The sequence below is a fragment of the Ammodytes marinus genome (assembly GCF_949987685.1).
Source record: "Ammodytes marinus genome assembly, chromosome: 3".
In the NCBI taxonomy this organism is placed as follows: Eukaryota; Metazoa; Chordata; class Actinopteri; order Uranoscopiformes; family Ammodytidae; genus Ammodytes; species Ammodytes marinus.
Window position 1 is genome coordinate 29,514,254 of NC_137232.1, and position 20,858 is coordinate 29,535,111.

The following is a 20,858-nucleotide window of genomic DNA, read 5'->3' on the forward strand; positions in this document are numbered from 1 at the left end:
AATTGTACCCAGTCTCCTGAGGAGTCGGTCTGTGAAAGAGAAAGTAGTAATGTCTCAAAGAGCCATCCATGTAGTGTACATTCCGATGATCAACAGCTCTTAACACAGAAACTTTTATTGGTACATCCTTATGTATGTTCAAGTTAAAGTATTTGAAACGTGTTCTTCCTTCACACTATTTTGATCCAGTTGTGAGTGAATCAGACTGCGTAGGCCCGGGCTTTCTTTTCCACTTCACTGCAGTATTTATCAGAGAGCCCTGTAGACCTGCACATTGAAAAAGAAGTGGCAGGTTTATTCACTTGATACACACTCACTCATTCACTAAAGAGTTTGTAAAACAGTCATTCCATAATAATAATCAGCCACCAAAATAAAATTCTTAATCTCGACTCTACTTACTTGAGCTCCTTGAGCTTCTTCTCTTTGATCTCCTGGAGGCGCACACGTCTCTGCCGGGCCTCCTCAATCAACTTATCGGCCTCCTTGAAGATCTCCCTCCGCTTTGCAATGGCGGAGAGCTCACGTTCCTTCACCTGATTACGGATGGCGTCTGCATGACCCTGTGCTTTCTGATGCTTCTTCTCCTCTGCTTCCCTCTGCTTGATTATCATTTCCTGCTGTGCACTGTGTGGAAAGAGGAAAAAGTGGTAAAATCAGCGATACAATGGCATAGCTGGATGGGTGAAGTCACAAAAATAAGATAAAAGCCAGAGGATTTTTTAAAAAGCTAAGCAAGTTTCTTACTTCAGCACTCGCTCAAACTCTGCTTTCTCCCGGCCAGCTTCGATGGACAGGAAGTGCTCTTTGCATTGAACCTGCGCCAAGCGAGCCATCCTTAGCATCTCTTCCTCCTGTGCTTTCTTTTCGGCCCGATCTTTCTCTTTTTTCCTCCATTCTCTGTCTGCAGCCTCTTGGTTCCTTCGAGCACGGAGCTCATCCTTCCAGTGAACACAAAAACACAAATTTGTTTTATGCTTTTCATTTCTGCTTTTTACTACTATAAATCAATGTGGAAAGGAAATATGTAGTGGCATTTAAGTCAGAAGGTACCACCTTCATGGCAGTAGTCTGCCAGTGTTGTTATTCCTGACCTGCTCTGCCTTATAGTCTTTTGCTTTTTCCTGCTTGGCCCTCAGCCTGGCAATTTCCAACTCCTTCTCCTTCTTGATCCGTCTCTGCTCTGCTTCATATTCTGCATCCCGCTCCTGCACAAGTGATAAAATGTCAATATTTAACTTCATTTAGATTCAATCAACTGAACTGTATTGATATGTTCTCTCTATGTATTACTGTTGTTGGTCTTTTGTATTTTTCTGGCGATCTCATGGTGATTAATGATAATTTGCGGACATACTGTATTTTGCTTTTGATCTGACCTGTTTGTTTTTGACGTATTCCATATCTCTCATGTCGGCCATCTTCTCCTCCTCTCTCCTCTGCTCCTTGGCCCGCAAGGTCTCGGCATTGATGCGCTCGACTTCTTGCTGCAGACGCCGCTGCTCTTCCCTCTTGTTCTCCAGGGCCTGGAAAAAAACGACAACCAGTCAGAGACTCCAAACACAAGTGTGGTCACATGTCTCTCTGAGCACGTACGCCACCCTTATTCTGAGTCGCACCTTGACATCTTCCTCGTTCATTTTCTCCTGTTTCACCCGTAGCAGGTGTCCCTCCGTCTCTTTTGCCTCGTCCTCCATTTTCCTCTCCTCCAGATGGCCCCGAATCTGGTCATAAATGTGCTGCATCCCTCTGAGATAGTACACAGACAAATCACACTTTCAAACTTTATTTATGAGGGGTGACCCTTATTTACAATGACTTTGAGTCAAACAAAACAATGCAAAGTGAAAACAAAACAAAACATAGTACAAAATAAAGGCCCACATCAAGCTAATAAAAAAGAGCCAAACAATTTAAACATCTAATAGTAGATTTAGAAAAATAAAGATTTAAAAATTCTAATAAAAAGCCCTAAAACCATATCAGAATATTGAATTGATAACACAATTAGACAATAAAAAGCAGACTGGGATGAATAATGGCTGCAATTAAAATGACGTGAATTAAAATATAATAAAATTATTTAAAACAATAACAAGTAGTGTTTAGTTGGTTAATAACATGTCTGAAAGAGTATACATTTTAATTTGATGCTGAAATTTGTTCCAGTAGTCATGGGCCATGAAGCTAAAAGCAATCTTTCCCAGTTCAGACTGGACCTGTGGAACTGTTCCACAGGCCCGGTGAACAATGAACTGTTGCTATATGTTCAACAAATACAAAATGTTCATATAACATATAGGCATAAACAATAACTACTCTAAACTGGAAGCCCTTTGCCCTTCCTACTTCTAATCAGAAACCTGATGATTAGAAAACACATCTCATTAAAAGGGTGTAGTTGGTTTGGGGGTGGGTCAAGTGGAATGAAGGGAAACATTTTCCCCTCCCTGCCAGGAAATGCCATCAGGTTAGTCAAATGTAAGAATGTGAATGACTCTCTCCCTTCACCTGATCCTCTGCTGTTTGCGCAGCTCGTCAATCTGCTCCACAGTCAACAAGGCCTTGCGACGATCCGCCTCCATCATGGCATCCAGACGCTTCTCCTCCTCTAACAACTCCGCATGGATCTCTTTCCTCTCCTGTATCTGGGCATCACGTGTGGCTTGACACTGAGCGCCCAAAATCAACTTGAGGGGACCACATACACACACAAACACAGAGGTATTGATGACATTCGTACAAAAGAATCAGCAGAACTGCCAATGAGTTGGGTTTGTAAGGCACATTTGATTTATTCTTTTGGTCCATATAGCCACTGCTGCTTACTACCTTGTTGAGTGTCTTGATCTCCTCCTCTTGCTCCATCCTTAAGGCGTTGGCCCGCTCCACCAAGCGCTGTGCACGGTCCCGAGCCTCTAGCTCAAGCTCAGTCAGGGCCTGGTTCTCTTTACGGGACAGGTCTGCCTCATGGATTTGACGCTTTCTTTCCTCTACAGCTTTCTGGATAAGGGTTGTGTTAACAAAAAAACAAAGAGCAAATGGCTTAATGTCCTCTTGTACATCTACAAGTTAAAGGACAGTTTTGATTGTCTGCGGTTTGTGCCCCTACCATTTCCTCTTCTTTATCCCTCTGATAAGCCTCCCTCAGGGCCTCCTTCTCCGCCTTGGACAGAATCCGGGAGGTTGAGGTAATCCGCTCAAATTCAGCTGATGGCAGAATGATGGACTCCCCCGAAGGATCCTTAAACGGGATCCTGGCATAATGACAAGCTTGTTACATGCTTTTGGGGTTTCAGTACTGCATTATGAAGCACCTTTACAATATTGTGACATTGGAGTTTGTCAGTAACTGTTGTTCGCCCACCTGAGATTGCGAATGAGGTCTTTGGTGATGATTTGAACAGTCTCGCCATCTTGGTTCTTGTCTGGCCGATTCTTGGCCTTAGGGGCTGAGTCTCCACGTCTGTCTAACAGTGCTGATGTCTGGATAGAGTTAGATAGCAACACCTGAAAAAACCCACTCAACTTGTGATCTCCCCCACCCATGCAATAGCTATAGGTACACAGTAGCTTACTATCATCTAATCATCATTATCTTTATTATAAGACCCAAGGTCCATTTAAAAGACACACACACACAAATTAGAATAAAAACATTTCCACCACTTATTAATGACTTGTTGTCTCAAAATGTATGACACTGTACTATAGTCTATAGGCAAAAGCATCCTTATAATTATATTATTTGTGCAAATGTTACATCTGTAGCCTATTAGATTCCTCAATGAAGCCAAGTGTTAACTCCTTAAAAAATATCTCACTTGCATTGCACTAGCCTATATGCCTACTTTAGCCATACACTTCCCCTTTTAAACCCTTCAATCTTGCAGCAATTGCATTGTCTAGTTAAGGCCTTCCACACTCGCTCACCGGTTTTGGGCTCCCAAACAGGGTTTCGTCCACCTGAGAGGTGGGGGCCCGCGTGCGGTAACGGCGGGCTTCAGAGCTGTTCCTAGAAGACGTGCTGGATCCCAGTCTCTACATGGGGATGAACAATACCACCTGTGTCAATAGGCTAAGTATTGTTCCTTAATTGTGACGCACTAGTGAAATAGCCTAAACACTATATAGCTTACTTGAAACTTTAAAAATAACTTAGCAGTAGCCTAAAAGGTAGCCTATTAGCCTATGTTATGAAAGTAGACCTATGGCATTGTTTTCTTAATTTAACCTAACACTCACCATGGCTCTTGTTTATTGGTGTCCAGGGCAGTGGTGAAATAATTAATAGCAAATAACTCGTCCAAAACGTCCCTACTTTGTCGTAGCCTAGACTAGTTTCAGGGACTGATTACGCGAGAAAAATGTTTTGTCATAAATGTAGCTAGCTTACTTGATAATTTCGCGACATCTGTAGCAAATGTTTGTTGTTTGTTGTCATGGGAACAAATGCACGGGCTAGAAGGAGGAGGGGCTAGCTGGTCAACGTCAGGTCACAACCGGGTCACAACGTGTGGGTGTCATCGGCAAAATGGAAAACTAGCCTACTCCATGCAACTGCACCTTTCTTTAGGCCTATATGTCCATGAACTGCACCAACCGAGGAATTTTTAAGATGTTACACTCGTGACACTGTAGCCCACTGTAGCTTGAAAGTTGTTAGTTGACTGCTGAATTGATCGGCATGCTTTTAAAAGCTTCATAATTCTTCTGCTGCTGTTGATTGACTTGACCTACTTTTGAGACACTACTAGGCCTAAATGATCGCCGTGTCTCACACTTTTATATAGGCTGTAGGCTGGTTGTGAGCTAGGCCTGTTGTTGGGGTCATGTAAACTGGGTCATGGGGATGCTGGCCCGCTTCTTCATGGAGCACTCGTTTGAGATAGCCTATTTTTAGCAAATGTGTAGGCCTATTGATATTTAAAGGGATTGGATAAGAAGAAGATATGGACACCCCAAGGCTACTTTGCAAAGCAACCGTTTAAAGGCATTTGCAACACGAATGAATGGCTAAGAAACCGGTTAAATTGTAATGTCGGGTTTTGTAGGCTATTGATAGGCCTATAGCCTATTTATGTAGGCCTATTACTGGGAATAATACCGTCACTTGTTGCCATAACACGGCGTTGCGTTGTGGGCGGCTCCTCCAGATGCGGAAATCTAAGACACATGCTCCACTTCTGCTCCACAGCCATGGCATGTTCCGCTCCACAATGAGAACTTTATCAGACGAAAGGATCCATCACGCGAATAGCTTAGAGGTGGATGAACTTCCTGTGCAGAAAAGAAGAGCTGGGCTCATACAGAGGTAGGCTGCGTAGCGTAGGCATAACTAAGTGTGGTTTGTTTAAGAGCCCATTTTTAATATAGGCTAGAATAGGCTATATGACACTACATTCCTGACATGTGTGGCTGTTGGAGGCATAATGTCTATTTATTTGTTTGGAACTTTGTACACACTTTTTCTGTCTGCTAGGCATTCTGCTCTGAAGGATGACCACAGTCCAAACACACCCACCACTGTGAGAGGAGCCTCCCCCAGGTCTCCAGAGACTATTGGACTCCCCAGTAAATCATTAGCTACCCCAATCAGAGGACTCCCACCATAATAATCTCAGATGGACAAACAGCAGCAAATGAAAAGAACAGCAGGGACATTGTTCAAGTAGAAGGTATGCCTATACCTTTTTTTTTTATAAATCAGAGTGAAAACATCACATCATATGCTGATGCCACACAACTGACATAGTTTTTTTTCTTCCCCCGGCCTGCAGCGTATGGTAACAAACCAGATTAAATCAGATTTGTGGCAGAGAAGTTGACCATTAACCTTTCCCACTGATTGCATCTCCTCTCTGCGTGTAAGCAGCGGCTCCCGTACAGTCGGTCCTGAATCAAAGGTCACGGCTACAGGCAGCAGAAGTCTGTCGAAAGTCAGGAGTGCGCTCGCCTCTGGATTTCTCTTCTCTTCTACCAGTTTTTGCCTCTTTTTTTGTTTTTGTTTTAATAGGACTAAATCTGCAGCCATGGCTTCAGCGGGTTTTGGATACTACAGAGCCACCATATTTATGGCTATGTTTGTAGGCTACACACTCTACTATTTTAACAGAAAGACATTCTCCTTTGTGATGCCCTCTCTGATGCAAGAAATTAAGCTGGATAAGGATGACCTGGGTATGAGACTCTTGTCTTTGCACTGAATTTATGCTTGATAGTCATGGTTTGCATGTTCAACAGGAAGCACTGTAAATCACAATTATTGCTGTTACAGTACATAGGCGGCATTTTAATTCAACTTAATGTCTTCTTCCAAAAGTAAAACCTTTTTATGTTTTACTTAAATGTTTAAAAACACAATGCTGGATGAATAATTTAACCCTTACATTTTAACGTATTTAGCCTGACTAACCACCATACATAATGTTACGTGGTAGATTATATTTTATATCCTTTTTCAATGCTATTAGCAGTATGCTAAAAGGAACTGCAAATCCAGCTCTGTGTACAAACCCTTCTTCTCCTGCCGTCTCTTTGTCCAGGCATGATCACCAGCAGTCAGTCTTTGGCCTATGCTATCAGCAAGTTCATCAGTGGTGTGCTTTCTGACCAGATCAGTGCCCGCTGGCTCTTCTCCATTGGCCTGTTCATGGTGGGAGGCATTAACGTGGTCTTCTCCTGGTCCTCCACTGTTGCGGCCTTCTCTGCCCTGTGGTTCCTCAACGGCCTGGGCCAGGGTCTTGGCTGGCCTCCCTGTGGCAGGGTGCTGCGCAAGGTACCTGAGCCACAAACCGTATCAATATATTTGTCCATTCATCTCATGTGGAAAAAGAAAGGCACCATAATACACTTTATCATCAACCAGGAACATGTGGTATGAACTCAGGTATGAGTCCAGTTTCAGGTAGAGACACAATCCAAATACGACACATGTAATACTCAAAGTGTACAACACATTATGTAGTTATATCTTACTGCTACTTATGTAGTTATATATAGCTTACTGCTAATATTTTTTAGGAATCATCATTGTATGTGATGATTGTATGTCACATACAATCATCTGATCCTACCACACCCACAGTATGTGCAGTATAGGTGTTTGACCTGTGTCTGATCGTTCACATTCAGTCATTTAGTCATTACTTGTTGTCGTTCAGAACTGCACTGGTATACAGTGCTGCTTGAAAGTTTGTGAACCCCTTGAGCCTTTTGGAATTTTATTTATTTGAACCATTATTAATTTATTTTTGTCAATACCAGTATTTTTCATATTAAATAACAGATGTTTGTTTATCAATTCAACATTTTTCTTTTCCAGAAATCAATTGTTAAAACAGATAAAATAAATTATTTGACAACTGTTGTATGTGCAAAAGTTTGTGAACTCTGAGCTGCATTGCTTAAATCGAGCAAGGTAAACACAGTCAGGTAGGTCAAATTGATTGATGAAATAGACCAATGTAATGAGAGATCTTTAGGGAAGAAATTGGGCGGCACTAGATAAAACCAGGTCAGTTTAGGCCCACCAAACTGAGCCCATACAGGTCAGACATGCTCAAAGGGGAAAAAATCTCAGAGGATCTCAGTAATAGAGTTTTGACGTTGCACATTTGTCTGGGGACAGCTATAAATTCATATAAAAAAAGTTTGAACTCCATTGGTCCACCGTGAGGCAAATCATCTACAAATGGAGAGCTTTAGAGTGACTTAACATCTGCCTACAAGTGGACTTCCTTCAAAAATATCCTCAAGCACCACAAGAAAAGGGATTTTTCAAGTAAAAGCCAACCCAAACATTACATCTGGAGATTTGCAGACCATTTGCCACCACCATTCTTCACTTGGGAGAAGGTTCTCTTGGTGGTAGACTTTTTTCCCTTTTAGCATGTCTGACCTGTATGGGTTCACTTTGGTGAGCCTAAACTGACCTGGTTTGATCTCTGACTTTTGCACATACAACAGTTGTCAAATAATTTGTTTATCTGTTTTAACAAACTAATTCTGGAAAAGAAAAATGTTGAATTGATAAACAAACATCTGTTATTTTCTATAAAAATACTGGTATTGATTAAAATTAATTAATAATGGTTAAAATAAATAAAATTCCAAAAGGCTCAAGGGGTTCACAAACGTTCAAGCAGCACTGTATAAAAGGTCAGATGATGACACTTCCTGTCAACTCTGTCATGTTTTCACATCTTTGCTTTCACTCCTATGCCCTCAGTGGTTTGAGCCCTCCCAGTTTGGGACATGGTGGGCAGTTCTATCCTGCAGCATGAATCTTGCTGGCAGCCTGGGCCCCATTATAGCCACAGTGTTGGCCCAGACTCACAGCTGGAGGACCATTCTGTCTGTGTCTGGCATGAGCTGCGTGGCATTCTCCTTCGTTTGCCTGCTGCTCATCAAGAACGAGCCCAAGGATGTTGGGCTGCCCAATGTACAGGCGGCAGCCAAGAAGAGCAAAGGAGGTGAGGCTGATGCTGACACGATTGTTTCATGATAATCAGAAACAAGTTTTTAGTCACTGGTTTTCTTTAACAGTGGCTGAATTAAGAACAGGAAGGTAACATACCTGTATAACTGTGTTTGAATGTAGCATGTGCCACCTTTGTTGTGACAAAAGGTCAGTGACATTGTGGACTCTGTACCGAGCGTGCACTTGCGTGTGTGAGCAGCGTCCGGCTAGTGCACAGGCAAAGTGAGAAAGAAGCCTGTATTGTACACAGATGTTCTATACACCCGCTGTACCATGTCAATGGTAATGTATCAGATACAAGTGGTAAACACTTGATTGGTAAATAATACTTCTGCCCACTTCCTGTTCAGGATCCTCCAGTGATGAGAGCACCTTGTCTGAGTTCCTGCTTTCACCCTACCTGTGGCTGCTATCTGTGTCCTACCTTGTGGTGTTTGGGGTGAAGACGGTCTGCACTGACTGGGCCCAGCTGTTCCTTATTCAGGACAAGGGCCAGTCGACACTCATGGGTATGGAAGAGGGGTAGAGTAGATACCTCCACATTTTTTGTGTAGAGAATTATGTTGCTCGTTCAGTGTCGTTGGCCTATTATTTCTTGTGAATCACTATATACTTTTTCATAGGTAGCTCGTACATGAGTGCCCTGGAGCTGGGAGGCCTGTGCGGCAGTCTGGCAGCAGGTTACTTCACTGACAAGGCTGTGGCCAAAGTGAGTACACAGCTCACATAGAAGTTAATATTCAGTGGTATTGCTTGCGCAACTTTAATAAAGGTAGTGTGTGTGTTCATATTAGGGAAATATACTGCATGATAAATAACCAACACCTTTATTATTCCTGAAATGCCTTGGTCTTCTCTCATATTTTCTACAGAACAACGTATTATCTTTTATAGTTCTGTAAGTTTAGTATACTGTATACCACCTCTTTGCACATTCAAAGCGTCAGATGACTCGTGCTAAAAATGACCATAAATTGTTTCTGCTTTTTTGTCTACATTTCATGACTGAATGGGATTTTACAACACATTCTGCTTATTGCAATCAAAACCAACTTGTCTTTAAGTATTTCCTCATTTTGTACAGCAAGGCAAGAGAGTCTATGGCAATCCCAGACATTTCCTCTTGATCTGCATGATGGTTGGGATGGTAGTTTCCATGTACCTGTTCAGAGTCACCGTTACTCCTGACAGCTCAGAGGTATCCGACATCCACAATTGACACAAAATTAATTACTTAAGAGATTATTGTTTGTTGTGGTCATGGATGTATACCAAATTTGTACCCTCAGGTGTGGATAATCAGCTTGGGTGCTGCTTTCGGTTTCTCCTCCTATGGACCAATAGCATTGTTTGGCGTTATAGCCAATGAGAGCGCTCCATCCAACTACTGTGGGACATCACATGCCATTGTTGCCCTGATGGCCAACAGTAAGTTGATTCAGCACATTGGCTACACAGGTGGAGCCCGACATACTGTACAACCACAGCCTGTGCAAGTGTTTGCTAACTGCAAAATTCCTTTTATAATACAATTCCATACGAATAGTGACTTAAATAATTCAAGAGAGTCAATTGTATTAGCTACACCAGGGGTGGCCACTAGGTCGATCGGTAGTGTGGGTCGATCGCGTGGCATTCTTAAAAAAAAAATATATATATATAGGGGAAGGTGGGGTGATTTGTGCATTTTGGAAGTTGCAAAACCCCTTGTTTCTAGAAAACCGTGGAAGAAATTGGAAATGTGACCACATATTTAAGAAGAGCCATCCATTTGACTCATCCTGTAAAGAAGGAAGACACAAGGAATAAGATATAAGCACATTTAAGCTCAAAAAACTGTGTTTTGCCTTTCAAAGTAAAATTTCCATGATCAAGGTTTTTTGATTATTGTGTCTGAACAATTATAGACACGTTTGAAAACATTTGACACATGTTTTAGTGCTTTGGTGTGCTACACTTTGAGTCTATATAGTTAGCACAATGTCAACCCTAAATTGCTGCATCATGCCTATTATCCAAAATTCTGGGGATGGGGTGATTTGTGCGCAAGGGCCTGGGTGAGTTATAAGTAAGTAAGTAAGTAAAATGTATTTATAAAAGCACATTTATGACAGTTTGCACTGCCCAAAGTGCTGTACATAGTGCATTCAGTAGGTAAACAATGAAGGTAAAATAACAATAACCAAAATAAAAGACGTAAAGCCCATACATCCACATAAACACAGATAGTAGTGCAGAGGTAAGTAAGTAGTGCAGAGGTTAATGGGGAGGAAACACCAGGGTGTACATATGGGTTTTGAGCCTTGATTTAAAGGCAGAAATGTAGGTGGAATCACATTTGTCAGGTGGCAGTTGGTTCCACAAGCACGGAGCAACTAGTGCAAAGTACATTTCTGAGAGTTGTGCCAGTGGCATGGCTGTATACGCTGGTCACCAAAAGAAAGTGATTGTCTACAGTAGCTCAGAAGAGAGTGACATCTCAATTCCACTTAACGACACCACTGATGAGAGTTCAGATGGCCAGAAAGATGATGATGGTGACTTTGTCATTGTGACACAATGACGCACAAATCACCCCACTACGTGGGGTGATTTGTGCGACAAGACAACTTTTTTTCCGAAAGCTATATTTCTTAAACAGTTTATTCCAGATCCAAAGTTTTTATTGCCAGGGATGCACAACATCCTGAAATATATGTACATATTTGAGTTGGAGACATAACTGTCAAGGCCTCACTTTAAAATCACTTTGAGTAAAAAGTTGCACAAATCACCCCACCTTCCCCTATATATATATATATATTTAATTTAATTTTTTATTTATTTTTTACTATGAAAGAGCGAACGAGCCGTGCGAGCATGCGCTGACGTTCGGTGGAGGGAGAGAGGACACCACTTTCTAATTTGACAGTGAGCTAACCAAAGCTAATCCAAGTCAAGGAAGTGGAGAGGCTTCTGCACTGTGACAAATTCTACTATGTAAAATACAGCCAGAGAGAGGAAGACTGTTCACACAAACAGACCACCACATATTCTAGTGCAGGGGTGTCCAAACTACTAAACTTTTTTGCATTTCTTAGTTAACCCACTAGTGCTGGGGTGTCAAAACTGATTGATTGGGCTGTGGCACATTTTAAAAATATGATGTAATATGGCCCTTTTAATTTTTAAATAATTTAAATGCACTCATTATATTACAGAGAAATATGTCCCATAAAAGAAAAAGAGCACCAAGCCCATCCCAGAGGACCCTGCATAATATTTTATTTTAAATTAATATTATTATGGAAAATCCATGTGTCCTTCTCCAATAGCTTCCAATTCATCTGACACAGTGTCTCCATTTTTTTCATATAAAATTCTTCAGCTTTAGCCTCTTAATTTTCCTCTCAAAGTGCACCAGATTCATGCATTTCACTTTAAAAACTTTAAAAAATCTCCCGGGGGGGCATACCCCCGGACCCCCCTTGGAGGGGCGGGATCTCGACTGGCTACTATTTTCACCCAGCTGGACATTGGACACAAAAGCAGAAAACACTGGGTGTATCAATGGCATTTAACAAGAGGGGGGGGGGGGGGGGTGTATCTGTTTAATGTGCAAGTAACGTGTTGCTGTGAAGAAGGATTACAATTTACGAAGACACTATGAAACTAAACATCAGAGCAGCTATGTCCTGATAAATGTGTTATTTTTGCAAAGTGGCCTGGCCCTTCGTAGATTTTTCTGTATGTGGCCCTCAATGAAAATTCAATTCTGCACACATTTTTCCTCTTAACTGAGAACTGTACCATACAGAACAGAACCGTGACTTAAAAACCAAGGTACGTACCGAACCGTGACTTTTGACCCCTTATAGTAGGTGGTAGCTCACTTTGACTTGGTCATTTTAAAAGTAGCTCACAAGCTGAAAAACAGTGGCCACCCCTGAGCTACACTCTTTATATTCTCTCATCTTTGGAGTGAACTTTGTGCTGTCTACAGTTGGAGGCTTCCTGTCTGGACTACCATTCAGTACCATTGCCAAGCACCATGGCTGGGAAACGGCCTTCTGGGTAGCGGAGATCCTCTGCGGAGTTGCCACTGTTGCATTCATCCTGCTGCGCAACGTCCGTACCAAGATGGGTCATGTGTCCAGGAAGGCGGACTAAGAAGACCCAGAGGGAAAAATGGAATCCTTCAGCCATAATTGTATTTTCTTAGTGATTTATTTTATTTTATACCAACGTATTTTGTCTGTCATTCTTACATGGCAAAAACATATAGGAAGCTCTGAGAAGTTGTGCATTAGATTTTCAAAAACCTGTGTTGAAATGTGCTTCTTTTTTTGCATTCGATAATGCATCAGTTATCCGACAAGGGAACGGTAATGACTTGTCATTATGTATGTCATGATTAAAATTGGGCAAAAACACAACTATGGAGCTTTTTTCTCCACGGGCCACTTCAGTGTTTCAATTATAAGAGCACAAAACTAGAAACTGGTGTTTAAAATAATTGTGTTGAACTTCTTAATTCTTATTGAATCATGAACCCAATTTCAAGACTTAAATGATGCTTATCTTTTAAGTAGATAGTTAAATGTTTTGTCTTCTTGTGAGAACAAAGGCTAAAATAAATTATACTTTGTTTTTTGAGTCAATTGAAACATTTAATTGCAAAGTAGACTACAGTTTGATACAACTGCAGCCAAAACAAACATGACATGTAACAGTTTCACGCAGAAAGTAATTTAATCTTCAAGTATTTACAAAACATCAGTTATTTACAATGTTAAAGTTAATAGCCAGTATGACAATCGGGGAAAGGGAAAGAAAAAAAATCCACTTATTGTTTTTTCAAACCAAATGTGGGGACAATCGACCACACAAGGTCAGTGAATCTGTTGCGATTACAAATTGGAACATATTTGTCCCTATATTACTATCTAGTCTCCTCTGGTTCAAGATCCAGCTCCAAAGTTGCCAGCTTTCTCTGCGACTTCCAGAGAGCTCTTCAGATTCTGATCAAAGAGTTCACATCTGAAAATAAGAATATCAAACATTTACAGTGACATCAAAGGACACGAGCAATTGGATTTTTAGACATTGGACACTATGTAATCTGAAATGGAACAACTACTAAATACTCATTTTAAGAAGCATAAAAAAAGCTAAAGGCATTCTATCTCCATTACCTGATTGGCATTTCCAGAGAATAGAACGGGTTCTTGAGCGCAAAATCTGAATAGATCTCATAAATCTTCCTCAATAGCGCATCGATACCAGATTGTCGAGGGTCCGCCAGCACGATGAACTTTATCCCTGAAAAAAACGGGGATGGAACAAATTACTGTAAGCTGCTTGGTCAGCTAAATTAAATGTATTGTAAACAAGCAGTGAAAAAGACAGTCAGTGTAAAATGAATACTGTCAAACAAATAAGTAAATTGAGTTGTGAAGATGTAAGTGAGTAGGGGGATTTTGAACAGTGCTGTTGGAAAGAATTTCACAGTATCTGCGGGGTTTTTTTTTTATCTGAAAATGGCTGAGAACTGAAAGCAAAACGATTGGACAGGTCTTTGTTTCACCAACAGTAACGCTTACTGGCACCACTGACCTGTGAGAGTCTGATAGCAGTGGAGCTTGAAGACGTCTGTTTCTAGCATCTCAATCCCTGAACTGCCTACTTCAGGGGACAGCTGTGAACCTATAGCAAACAACCTGAGGGGAGAAGAAAAACACAAACACAAGATATGTAATGCTTGACATAAGGATGCACCAATACTGATTTGTGCCTAAACTAACATTAGTAAGATGGTCTGATGACGGTTCCACAGGAGGCTTACGTGTCACATAATAAATGGTAGGCCTTTGCATTGAAACCACAAGGTAGTTCAAAACATGGAGCCAGAGTAGTGGTTTGGTGAGCAGATGCAGAATGGTGTAATCATTAGCCTGCCTAGTGTCACTAATTGTGACATATATATATATAGCCTAGTGTCACTAATTGTGACACTAGGCTATATAAATGGAAATTGACTTGACTTGGTTTGATTTGACTCTGCTGTTCACATTCAAATGGGATATTATTATGAACACCAAGACTAAAGAATGCAAGGAGATTCTCAGTTTATTTGGTTTATCTGCAGGAAGGTAAACAGTCTGAATTAACAGTAGAAGCCTTAGAGGCCCCCAGTACTGTATTAAGCTCCGGTACATCTGGCTGGACTTCTCCTTCAACCCGACCATCCCACTTCCCAGCAGGTGTGAAAGTGAAGTGTGGATGGAACTTACGAGTGGAACATAGATGCCAGCATCAGCTTCTCATTGGAACTGAGGCGTGCCCGTCCAAAGCGAATAGACACCGGGTAATTTGCAGAGTCCTTTAAGTACTCCAGGATGTCCTTTCCTTCTGCTGTGTTCTTCCCAACCACATCAGCTCCATTGATTGACAGCAATGCATGGCCCACTGGAAAATTATAAACAAAAGTCATGCAGCATGTAGGGTGCTTACATCACTGAACACCCTAGGGACCTTTCACCTATGCAAGTTCACAACAAGACCACTTCATTATTTACCATGCAGAAAGACATCATATAGAGTGGGAACATGTAAGCTTGTCTGTCAATTTCAAACTAGGTCTATGGATCACCAAATTAAGCCCTTGGCATAAATGAATGATGGTCCATTTGTTAGTACATATTCTTGAATCTAGACACTTCGAGTTAGCCAGGTTAGCTAGTAAAATGAGCTAACGATATGCTCCAAAACCTCACCCCTGATCCCGTCCCGCTGTCCAAACGAAACTACGACCTTCTCGTCGTGATGCTTAAGCACTAAATCTAACGGATAGCTAAACGTTTTCTCGGCCTCTGCCCTCGGGACGTAGTTGTCGTATTGGTAGATTAAACCTCCAGCCTTGTTCACCACATATACACTGTAGATCACCATCTTTGCAGCGTCCTGCCCAGCTGACAACAGCGTCACGTGACCTCGACACGTCATAAAACGGTAAATATCGAACTGAGCTCATACTAATTTTTTTTTTTTTTCTTCGTACTAATCTTAAACTTTACGTTTTTACTGTTGATATGCCAGTTTTATGAGTCAATAATAATTCTCAAAATCAACTCAAAGCGATAGGCACAGAAGAACTCAATTTCCCATAACTACCTATTCCGTTTCCGCGTATACGGGTTGTCTAAGGGGCTCTTGCACGGGTGAACTTCCTTTCGCACCGACAGCTTGACGAGGAAACATGGTGAGGGCAGCTATTGCACGTCTCGTCGAAAAAGACAAAAAGCTTAACATGTTTCTGCAATTTATGTCGAGTTCTAATTGCTCGGAAAATCTGGCGACAGGAATGTGGGTTCCCACGCTGTGATTAGAGTGTGTGGTTGAAGCAAACAATTGTTACATTTCGCCCATTTAGCGGCTGGCTAGTTAGCTTGCTAGCTAACTCCACCATGCTCTCATCATGCTTCACAGTTGTTAAAGTAAATGAGCCGGACAAAGTTGTCACTCATAATTCCTCCATACATGAAATGTACGTGTGACACTCGTAGTGGAAACATGTTTACATTGGCTGCTTATTGTAAAAATAAACGGCAGTGGTAGTTGTGAGGCTAAAAAGCTAACGACACGCAGACAAGGCCATCCCACGCCGGCAAGCGGAGTTAACCTCAACCTGCTGGATATGTCCATCTGCCGGGCATTTATTTCTTCTTTACTAGATTATTTTAGAAGCATCCTTACAACTGAGTGGGCTATTAAGCATGTGCGGCCGCACATGTAACCCTGGTTTGAGCGCAAGAAGGTTTGAAAGGTTATAACTTGTTGTTCTCTTGTCAGCCTCCCAAGCAAGATAAGAAGAAGGATGCTGGGAAGTCCACAAAGAGCAAGGACCCAGTCAACAAGGCTGGAGGCAAAGCCAAGAAGAAGGTATGCACCAGTTCAATTAATCCAGACTATTGTACATAAATTGTGAGTGCTTTTTGATAATGGTCCAGTTTCTTCATCACTTAAACATATTTTGTCTGAGCAGAAGTGGTCCAAGGGAAAAGTGAGGGATAAGCTCAACAACTTGGTGCTCTTCGACAAGGCAACCTACGAGAAGTTGTACAAAGAGGTTCCCAACTACAAGCTCATTACCCCCGCTGTCGTGTCGGAGAGGCTGAAGATCCGTGGCTCCCTGGCAAGGAACGCCCTCCAGGAACTGCTCACCAAAGGTGAATTTCGCTGCTCACAACCCCAAATGGTCCACGTTAGATCAGACTAAACCTTAGCCTCATCATAGACCTGTCTTGTGTCAGAGTCAAAGAGTTGCACCTCCACAAATCTGTCCTGGACTCAAACTACTTCCCTACCTGCAATCATAGTTTGTTATGTTTTTGCTTTTTTCCTCGCAAGATCCTGAAATTCCCGTGAATTAAAGCTGGCGCTGTCCATGCTCAGGGCAAAAACTTCCAGTGACAGGTCAAGGTGTAGGTTGCCCTTCAATGCACTTATTGTCGAATGATACTGCCGTCGTAATGGTTCAAGTTCCTGTGTACTTATTTGGAAGGATCTATTCACATGTTATGAGTAATTTGTCAGGTCAACTCGGTGCAACTAATTGAACATGCGTTTTCAACGAGGCAATTCGCTCTTCTGCCACTCGGATATGTCCAAATGTTTACATTTTTAAAGATGGAGTCAGCGGTTCTGGACAGCTTGTTGTCAAAATGACTCTAAATCGGTAAATCTTATGAGCCGCTACCTGTATTGTGTGTGCTCGATAATGATGCACTGCATCAAAGAGCATGTTGCTAGCTATGGTGGGCCTTCTTTGTTAACATACCAGTTTACAGAGCCTATGCTGACAGGTAGTAGCCTGGAAATCCAGACCCTGATATCTTGAAAGATAGAGGGTCTGGCGACGATCAATTGTAATTTCCAACTCAAGGGGCGGCTCCTACTCGTGCATTTCAAATGCCACTGCACGCAGTTGGATAGCACTACAACCAATCAGAGCGATGCACAAGGCGACGTAAGCCCCTTTCGTTTAGCGAACAGCTGTTAAACTGTTAAATTAAACGTTTGCCGTTGTCGGTTGGCAAAATAGAACATTCCACTTACTTGCTAATGAAAGATTTGAGTGCCGTCTTCCAAATCGTTAAGGGTCGAGGCCAAAGCAGTCTCAAACTCACACAACATATCCGCAGCCATCTCTGATGTTTACTATCACGGCTTCGACGTCGCATGCACGTCACTGTCGTCATCCGGTTACGTCCTCCCCAGAGTACCATATAAAGGGCTCTGGCGCGCCCATATTAGATAGAACCAATTGAAACGTGAGCCCAGATTTCTGGTCTTCTTGATAAAGCTTCAACGGAGCGTGTCCAGACCAACACGCGCAGCAAATTTAATTTGCCAGCGCCTAGTGGCAGGTCTGGGAATGCCAGGCTAGACAGGTAGTGGATTCTGAGTAGATATTCACTGGTTTTGACAAGCAATTGCCAGAATCATTGACTCCTTATTAAAATATTTAAACCTTGGAAAAGTTGATTAGAAGTTGTTAAAAGGTAGATGGGCTGAATGTTTTCTATAACCGTCTTCCATTAACAGCAGCGGTTGAGATTGTTTTTAGATACACAATTGTGATGCAACTTTAAGTGCATTCCATCAATATGTCAGTCATCAGCACTGCTTGTGAGCCCTGTTGAACATTTATTAAAGCTCACACACTGCCTATTAATGTCACCTGTTTTTGTTGCAGTTCAATCAGTTGTTCCAAAATTAGTGATTTGCATGATTAATATGCATCGTGCCTGCTGCTTACATCGATCATAGCTTCAATATTGTTTTTGTCATATCTTTTCAAAGCAATGGTTAGAAGCAAGAGGCACAACACTGAATGTGATTTCAAAACATTTAGTACTTAGTTGCATCCGAACTGATGTGACGCAAACCTTTTGGATATCTAAAGATTTGGTGTTAATTAATATTGTAACAACCTTAAACCTGTAACAAAACAGTCTTTTTTTTGGTAAATATGAAAAATGTGGTTACCCAAAATGAATTTAGGTTACCTTCATTAACAATTTGTCGTGGAAACGTGAATCCGTAAATAAACACGTAGGCACACAGGGCATCATCTGCGGTTGGGCTACAGTTATAACATCTGAAGCATTCTGTAGAATTACTGCTGTCAGAAGAAATCAATTTAGGTGTCATTTCATAAGTCTTTTACAGATTTGAGATGCAATGGCTACATCAACTGCAGATACAGAAAAAAACTGACAGTGCTTTACTGTCCTCCTGAAATAACTCGGGACCAGATTTCACAGAAGCTGGATCTGTTAACTGTGTGAAACTTAAAAATGCAGACACTCAGTGCATATCCATCGGACAACTAGATTGGATTAAGCCATATACAGATTTTGCCACTCGAACGGACCGCGTCACTTGTCTGAGTAGACATGGCCTTTCAGAGAATCGGATAAATGGCTGGCTACGCTAGGTGGTGCTGTAGCCCTTTCAACAAGTGGTTACAGAGCAACGTCCGGTTCCTTTCCGGCAACAACCCTACTATTTATAATGTTATCTCCTTCCACTTCCTTGTGAATTCCCCAGCAGGGATTCCGAGCAAGGGCAGAACGCAAACTACGATGTGAAAAATGCGATCCTGTATACATGCAGATGGAATGCCGACTATGAACAAGTTATCTAGGTGTTCTTATCCAACTTTGCTTGTCCGTTAATGTGCCGATTTGTGTGCGGAGTAGATCAGATAAAGGTGTTTACATGCATTTTACAAGTCCTGTTGAAGTGTTATTCGTTTATTTACCCGATTAAGAGTCTGCATGTAAACACTCTGACTGTCACTAGAAATAATCTGTTCTCCACACGTCACCTGGTCAGGTGACTAGCACTACAGTGCTACTGAAATAAGAACGGATCAAATGGTTTATGAAAATTAGTATATGCTGACATATGGTGGTTTTCTCCTCCAGGCATGATCAAACTGGTGTCCAAACACAGAGCACAGCTGATTTACACTCGTAACACCAAGGGTGGAGATGAGGAGGAGCAAACGGAGAGCAAACCGGAGAAAGGAGGCAAAGGAGGGAAAGCCGATAAAGCAGATAAAGCAGACAAAGCTGAGAAAGCTGAGACAGCATAATCAGGTATAATTGTATTAACTATACAACTACATACATCTTCATTTGTTAATTTTTTTAAGCTGCTTCCTCTGACCAACTGTATTCTTGTCTTGCAGGTTCTCCTTTTGTTGGGCCGTTTGTAATGAGAGGTGAATAAAAAATGTAAAGACAAAAATATCAGCTGTTTGTTTTTCATGTCAGTAACTGGCTAACATGCTAGTTTGATCATTTTATATAATTTTGTTTTTCACAATCATAACAAACCTCTGGACCTATACTGCAAAACATCGAAAATTGTTCATTTTGAAAATGTATGATTAAAGCGATCACAGAAAAGTCTGCTAAGGCTTAAGAGTAATATAAAATGAGGACGGTTCTAATAAAGTATGCACTGTAACTTTGTAGTTACTGCACTCTTCTGAACTGATTTATACTATGTGAAGTTATGCACATACTCCCCATATTCATATGGTTTTCTTGTGAATTTCGTCTCCCTCCTGAAAAACTTTTAATAGCTATCTCATACCTTGCAACACATCATAAAACTGATCTGAGAGCGTTTTATCACAACAGGTGCTCCAGATGTATTTGCAGGCACACACCCTTCTACAAGAAAGAAGATATTCCTTTTTAAAATAAAGCTGCATTATTGTACAATATCAAAATATGAAGTCAAGCTAGCACACAGCAGACAGACCTTTGAACATCGTACTGACTCAGTGTGTTGGAATGCCTTCACATGTTAGTGTGCATGTTGCGTTCAATTACTAATAACGTCCTTGGTAATGAAAGCTCTGTTCTGCGCCTACACCATGTACCTAGTGCTGTCATCCAATACATTTAAAGCGACATCCTGACCCCCTTGATCTTGTTTTCAGTGTAAAATGGATCATTTCTAACCTGGTACAAGATATTAATCATTTCTGTCTTCCATTTGTTTGTTAAATGCCAAAGGCAGTGGAAGGGGTTATGAGATATTGATAAGAAATGAAATGAATCTTGCAACTGTCAGATGTCTGCTCAGGGCATCAAAGACACAGGATTCTTTGTGATGGATGCTGTCAGATATTCCTTTGTCACTACCTCAAGCAACAACAAATCAAACTGCTATGCCAGCCACTGACAGATGCACCACCCAAGCTCCTCCAGCGTCTGCCTGTGAGGACCCTAACACAAATTATTGCCGTTTTTTAAATGGAGGTGACTTCTCACTGATAAACCTCACAAGTGGCTTCTTAACAGAAAGATTATCG

General features: G+C 41.5%; 4 protein-coding genes across 4 annotated transcripts; 2 read left to right on the forward strand and 2 right to left on the reverse strand.

Moving 5' to 3' along the window:
* Positions 1–171: 171 nt before the first annotated feature.
* On the reverse strand, positions 172–5,206 carry cfap45 (cilia and flagella associated protein 45; the record flags this gene model as incomplete). The annotated part of the gene is made up of 12 exons (XM_080024839.1): positions 172–267; positions 403–627; positions 748–941; positions 1,095–1,208; positions 1,380–1,526; positions 1,620–1,749; positions 2,512–2,690; positions 2,833–3,003; positions 3,113–3,257; positions 3,368–3,486; positions 3,934–4,041; positions 5,108–5,206. 12 exons carry the CDS (start codon positions 5,204–5,206, stop codon positions 201–203), a joined length of 1,698 nt encoding a protein of 565 aa, XP_079880965.1. The 3' UTR covers positions 172–200.
* A 5-nt stretch (positions 5,207–5,211) lies between these two features.
* On the forward strand, positions 5,212–12,642 carry slc37a4a (solute carrier family 37 member 4a). The gene is made up of 9 exons (XM_080053769.1): positions 5,212–5,314; positions 5,483–6,180; positions 6,546–6,778; positions 8,231–8,474; positions 8,833–8,991; positions 9,106–9,191; positions 9,567–9,680; positions 9,772–9,910; positions 12,465–12,642. The coding sequence occupies exons 2-9, from the start codon at positions 6,033–6,035 to the stop codon at positions 12,629–12,631; spliced, it is 1,290 nt and encodes a 429-aa protein (XP_079909895.1). The 5' UTR covers positions 5,212–5,314; positions 5,483–6,032; the 3' UTR covers positions 12,632–12,642.
* Positions 12,643–12,705: 63 nt separating this feature from the next.
* Positions 12,706–15,419, reverse strand: trappc4 (trafficking protein particle complex subunit 4). The gene is made up of 5 exons (XM_080053770.1): positions 15,238–15,419; positions 14,755–14,929; positions 14,078–14,181; positions 13,657–13,783; positions 12,706–13,501 (listed from the first exon to the last, which is right to left on the reverse strand). The coding sequence occupies exons 1-5, from the start codon at positions 15,410–15,412 to the stop codon at positions 13,423–13,425; spliced, it is 660 nt and encodes a 219-aa protein (XP_079909896.1). The 5' UTR covers positions 15,413–15,419; the 3' UTR covers positions 12,706–13,422.
* Positions 15,420–15,662: 243 nt separating this feature from the next.
* On the forward strand, positions 15,663–20,009 carry rps25 (ribosomal protein S25). Its single transcript, XM_080053554.1, has 5 exons — positions 15,663–15,722; positions 16,313–16,402; positions 16,506–16,689; positions 19,456–19,629; positions 19,722–20,009. The coding sequence occupies exons 1-4, from the start codon at positions 15,720–15,722 to the stop codon at positions 19,623–19,625; spliced, it is 447 nt and encodes a 148-aa protein (XP_079909680.1). The 5' UTR covers positions 15,663–15,719; the 3' UTR covers positions 19,626–19,629; positions 19,722–20,009.
* Positions 20,010–20,858: the final 849 nt, after the last annotated feature.

Bases quoted from the DNA above. Each gene is read 5' to 3' on its own strand.
- trappc4 (XM_080053770.1), bottom strand. From the start codon at position 15,412: ATGGTGATCTACAGTGTATATGTGGTGAACAAGGCTGGAGGTTTAATC. The intron at 14,182-14,754 runs GTAAGTTCCATC...TTCTCCCCTCAG, and splicing joins CTGGCATCTATGTTCCACTC to GTTGTTTGCTATAGGTTCAC. The intron at 13,784-14,077 runs GTCAGTGGTGCC...CGTTTTTTTCAG, and splicing joins CTGCTATCAGACTCTCACAG to GGATAAAGTTCATCGTGCTG.
- slc37a4a (XM_080053769.1), top strand. From the start codon at position 6,033: ATGGCTTCAGCGGGTTTTGGATACTACAGAGCCACCATATTTATGGCT. The intron at 8,475-8,832 runs GTGAGGCTGATG...CTTCCTGTTCAG, and splicing joins AGCCAAGAAGAGCAAAGGAG to GATCCTCCAGTGATGAGAGC. The intron at 9,911-12,464 runs GTAAGTTGATTC...TGCTGTCTACAG, and splicing joins TGTTGCCCTGATGGCCAACA to TTGGAGGCTTCCTGTCTGGA.
- rps25 (XM_080053554.1), top strand. The intron at 16,403-16,505 runs GTATGCACCAGT...TTGTCTGAGCAG, and splicing joins GAGGCAAAGCCAAGAAGAAG to AAGTGGTCCAAGGGAAAAGT. The intron at 16,690-19,455 runs GTGAATTTCGCT...TTTCTCCTCCAG, and splicing joins CCAGGAACTGCTCACCAAAG to GCATGATCAAACTGGTGTCC.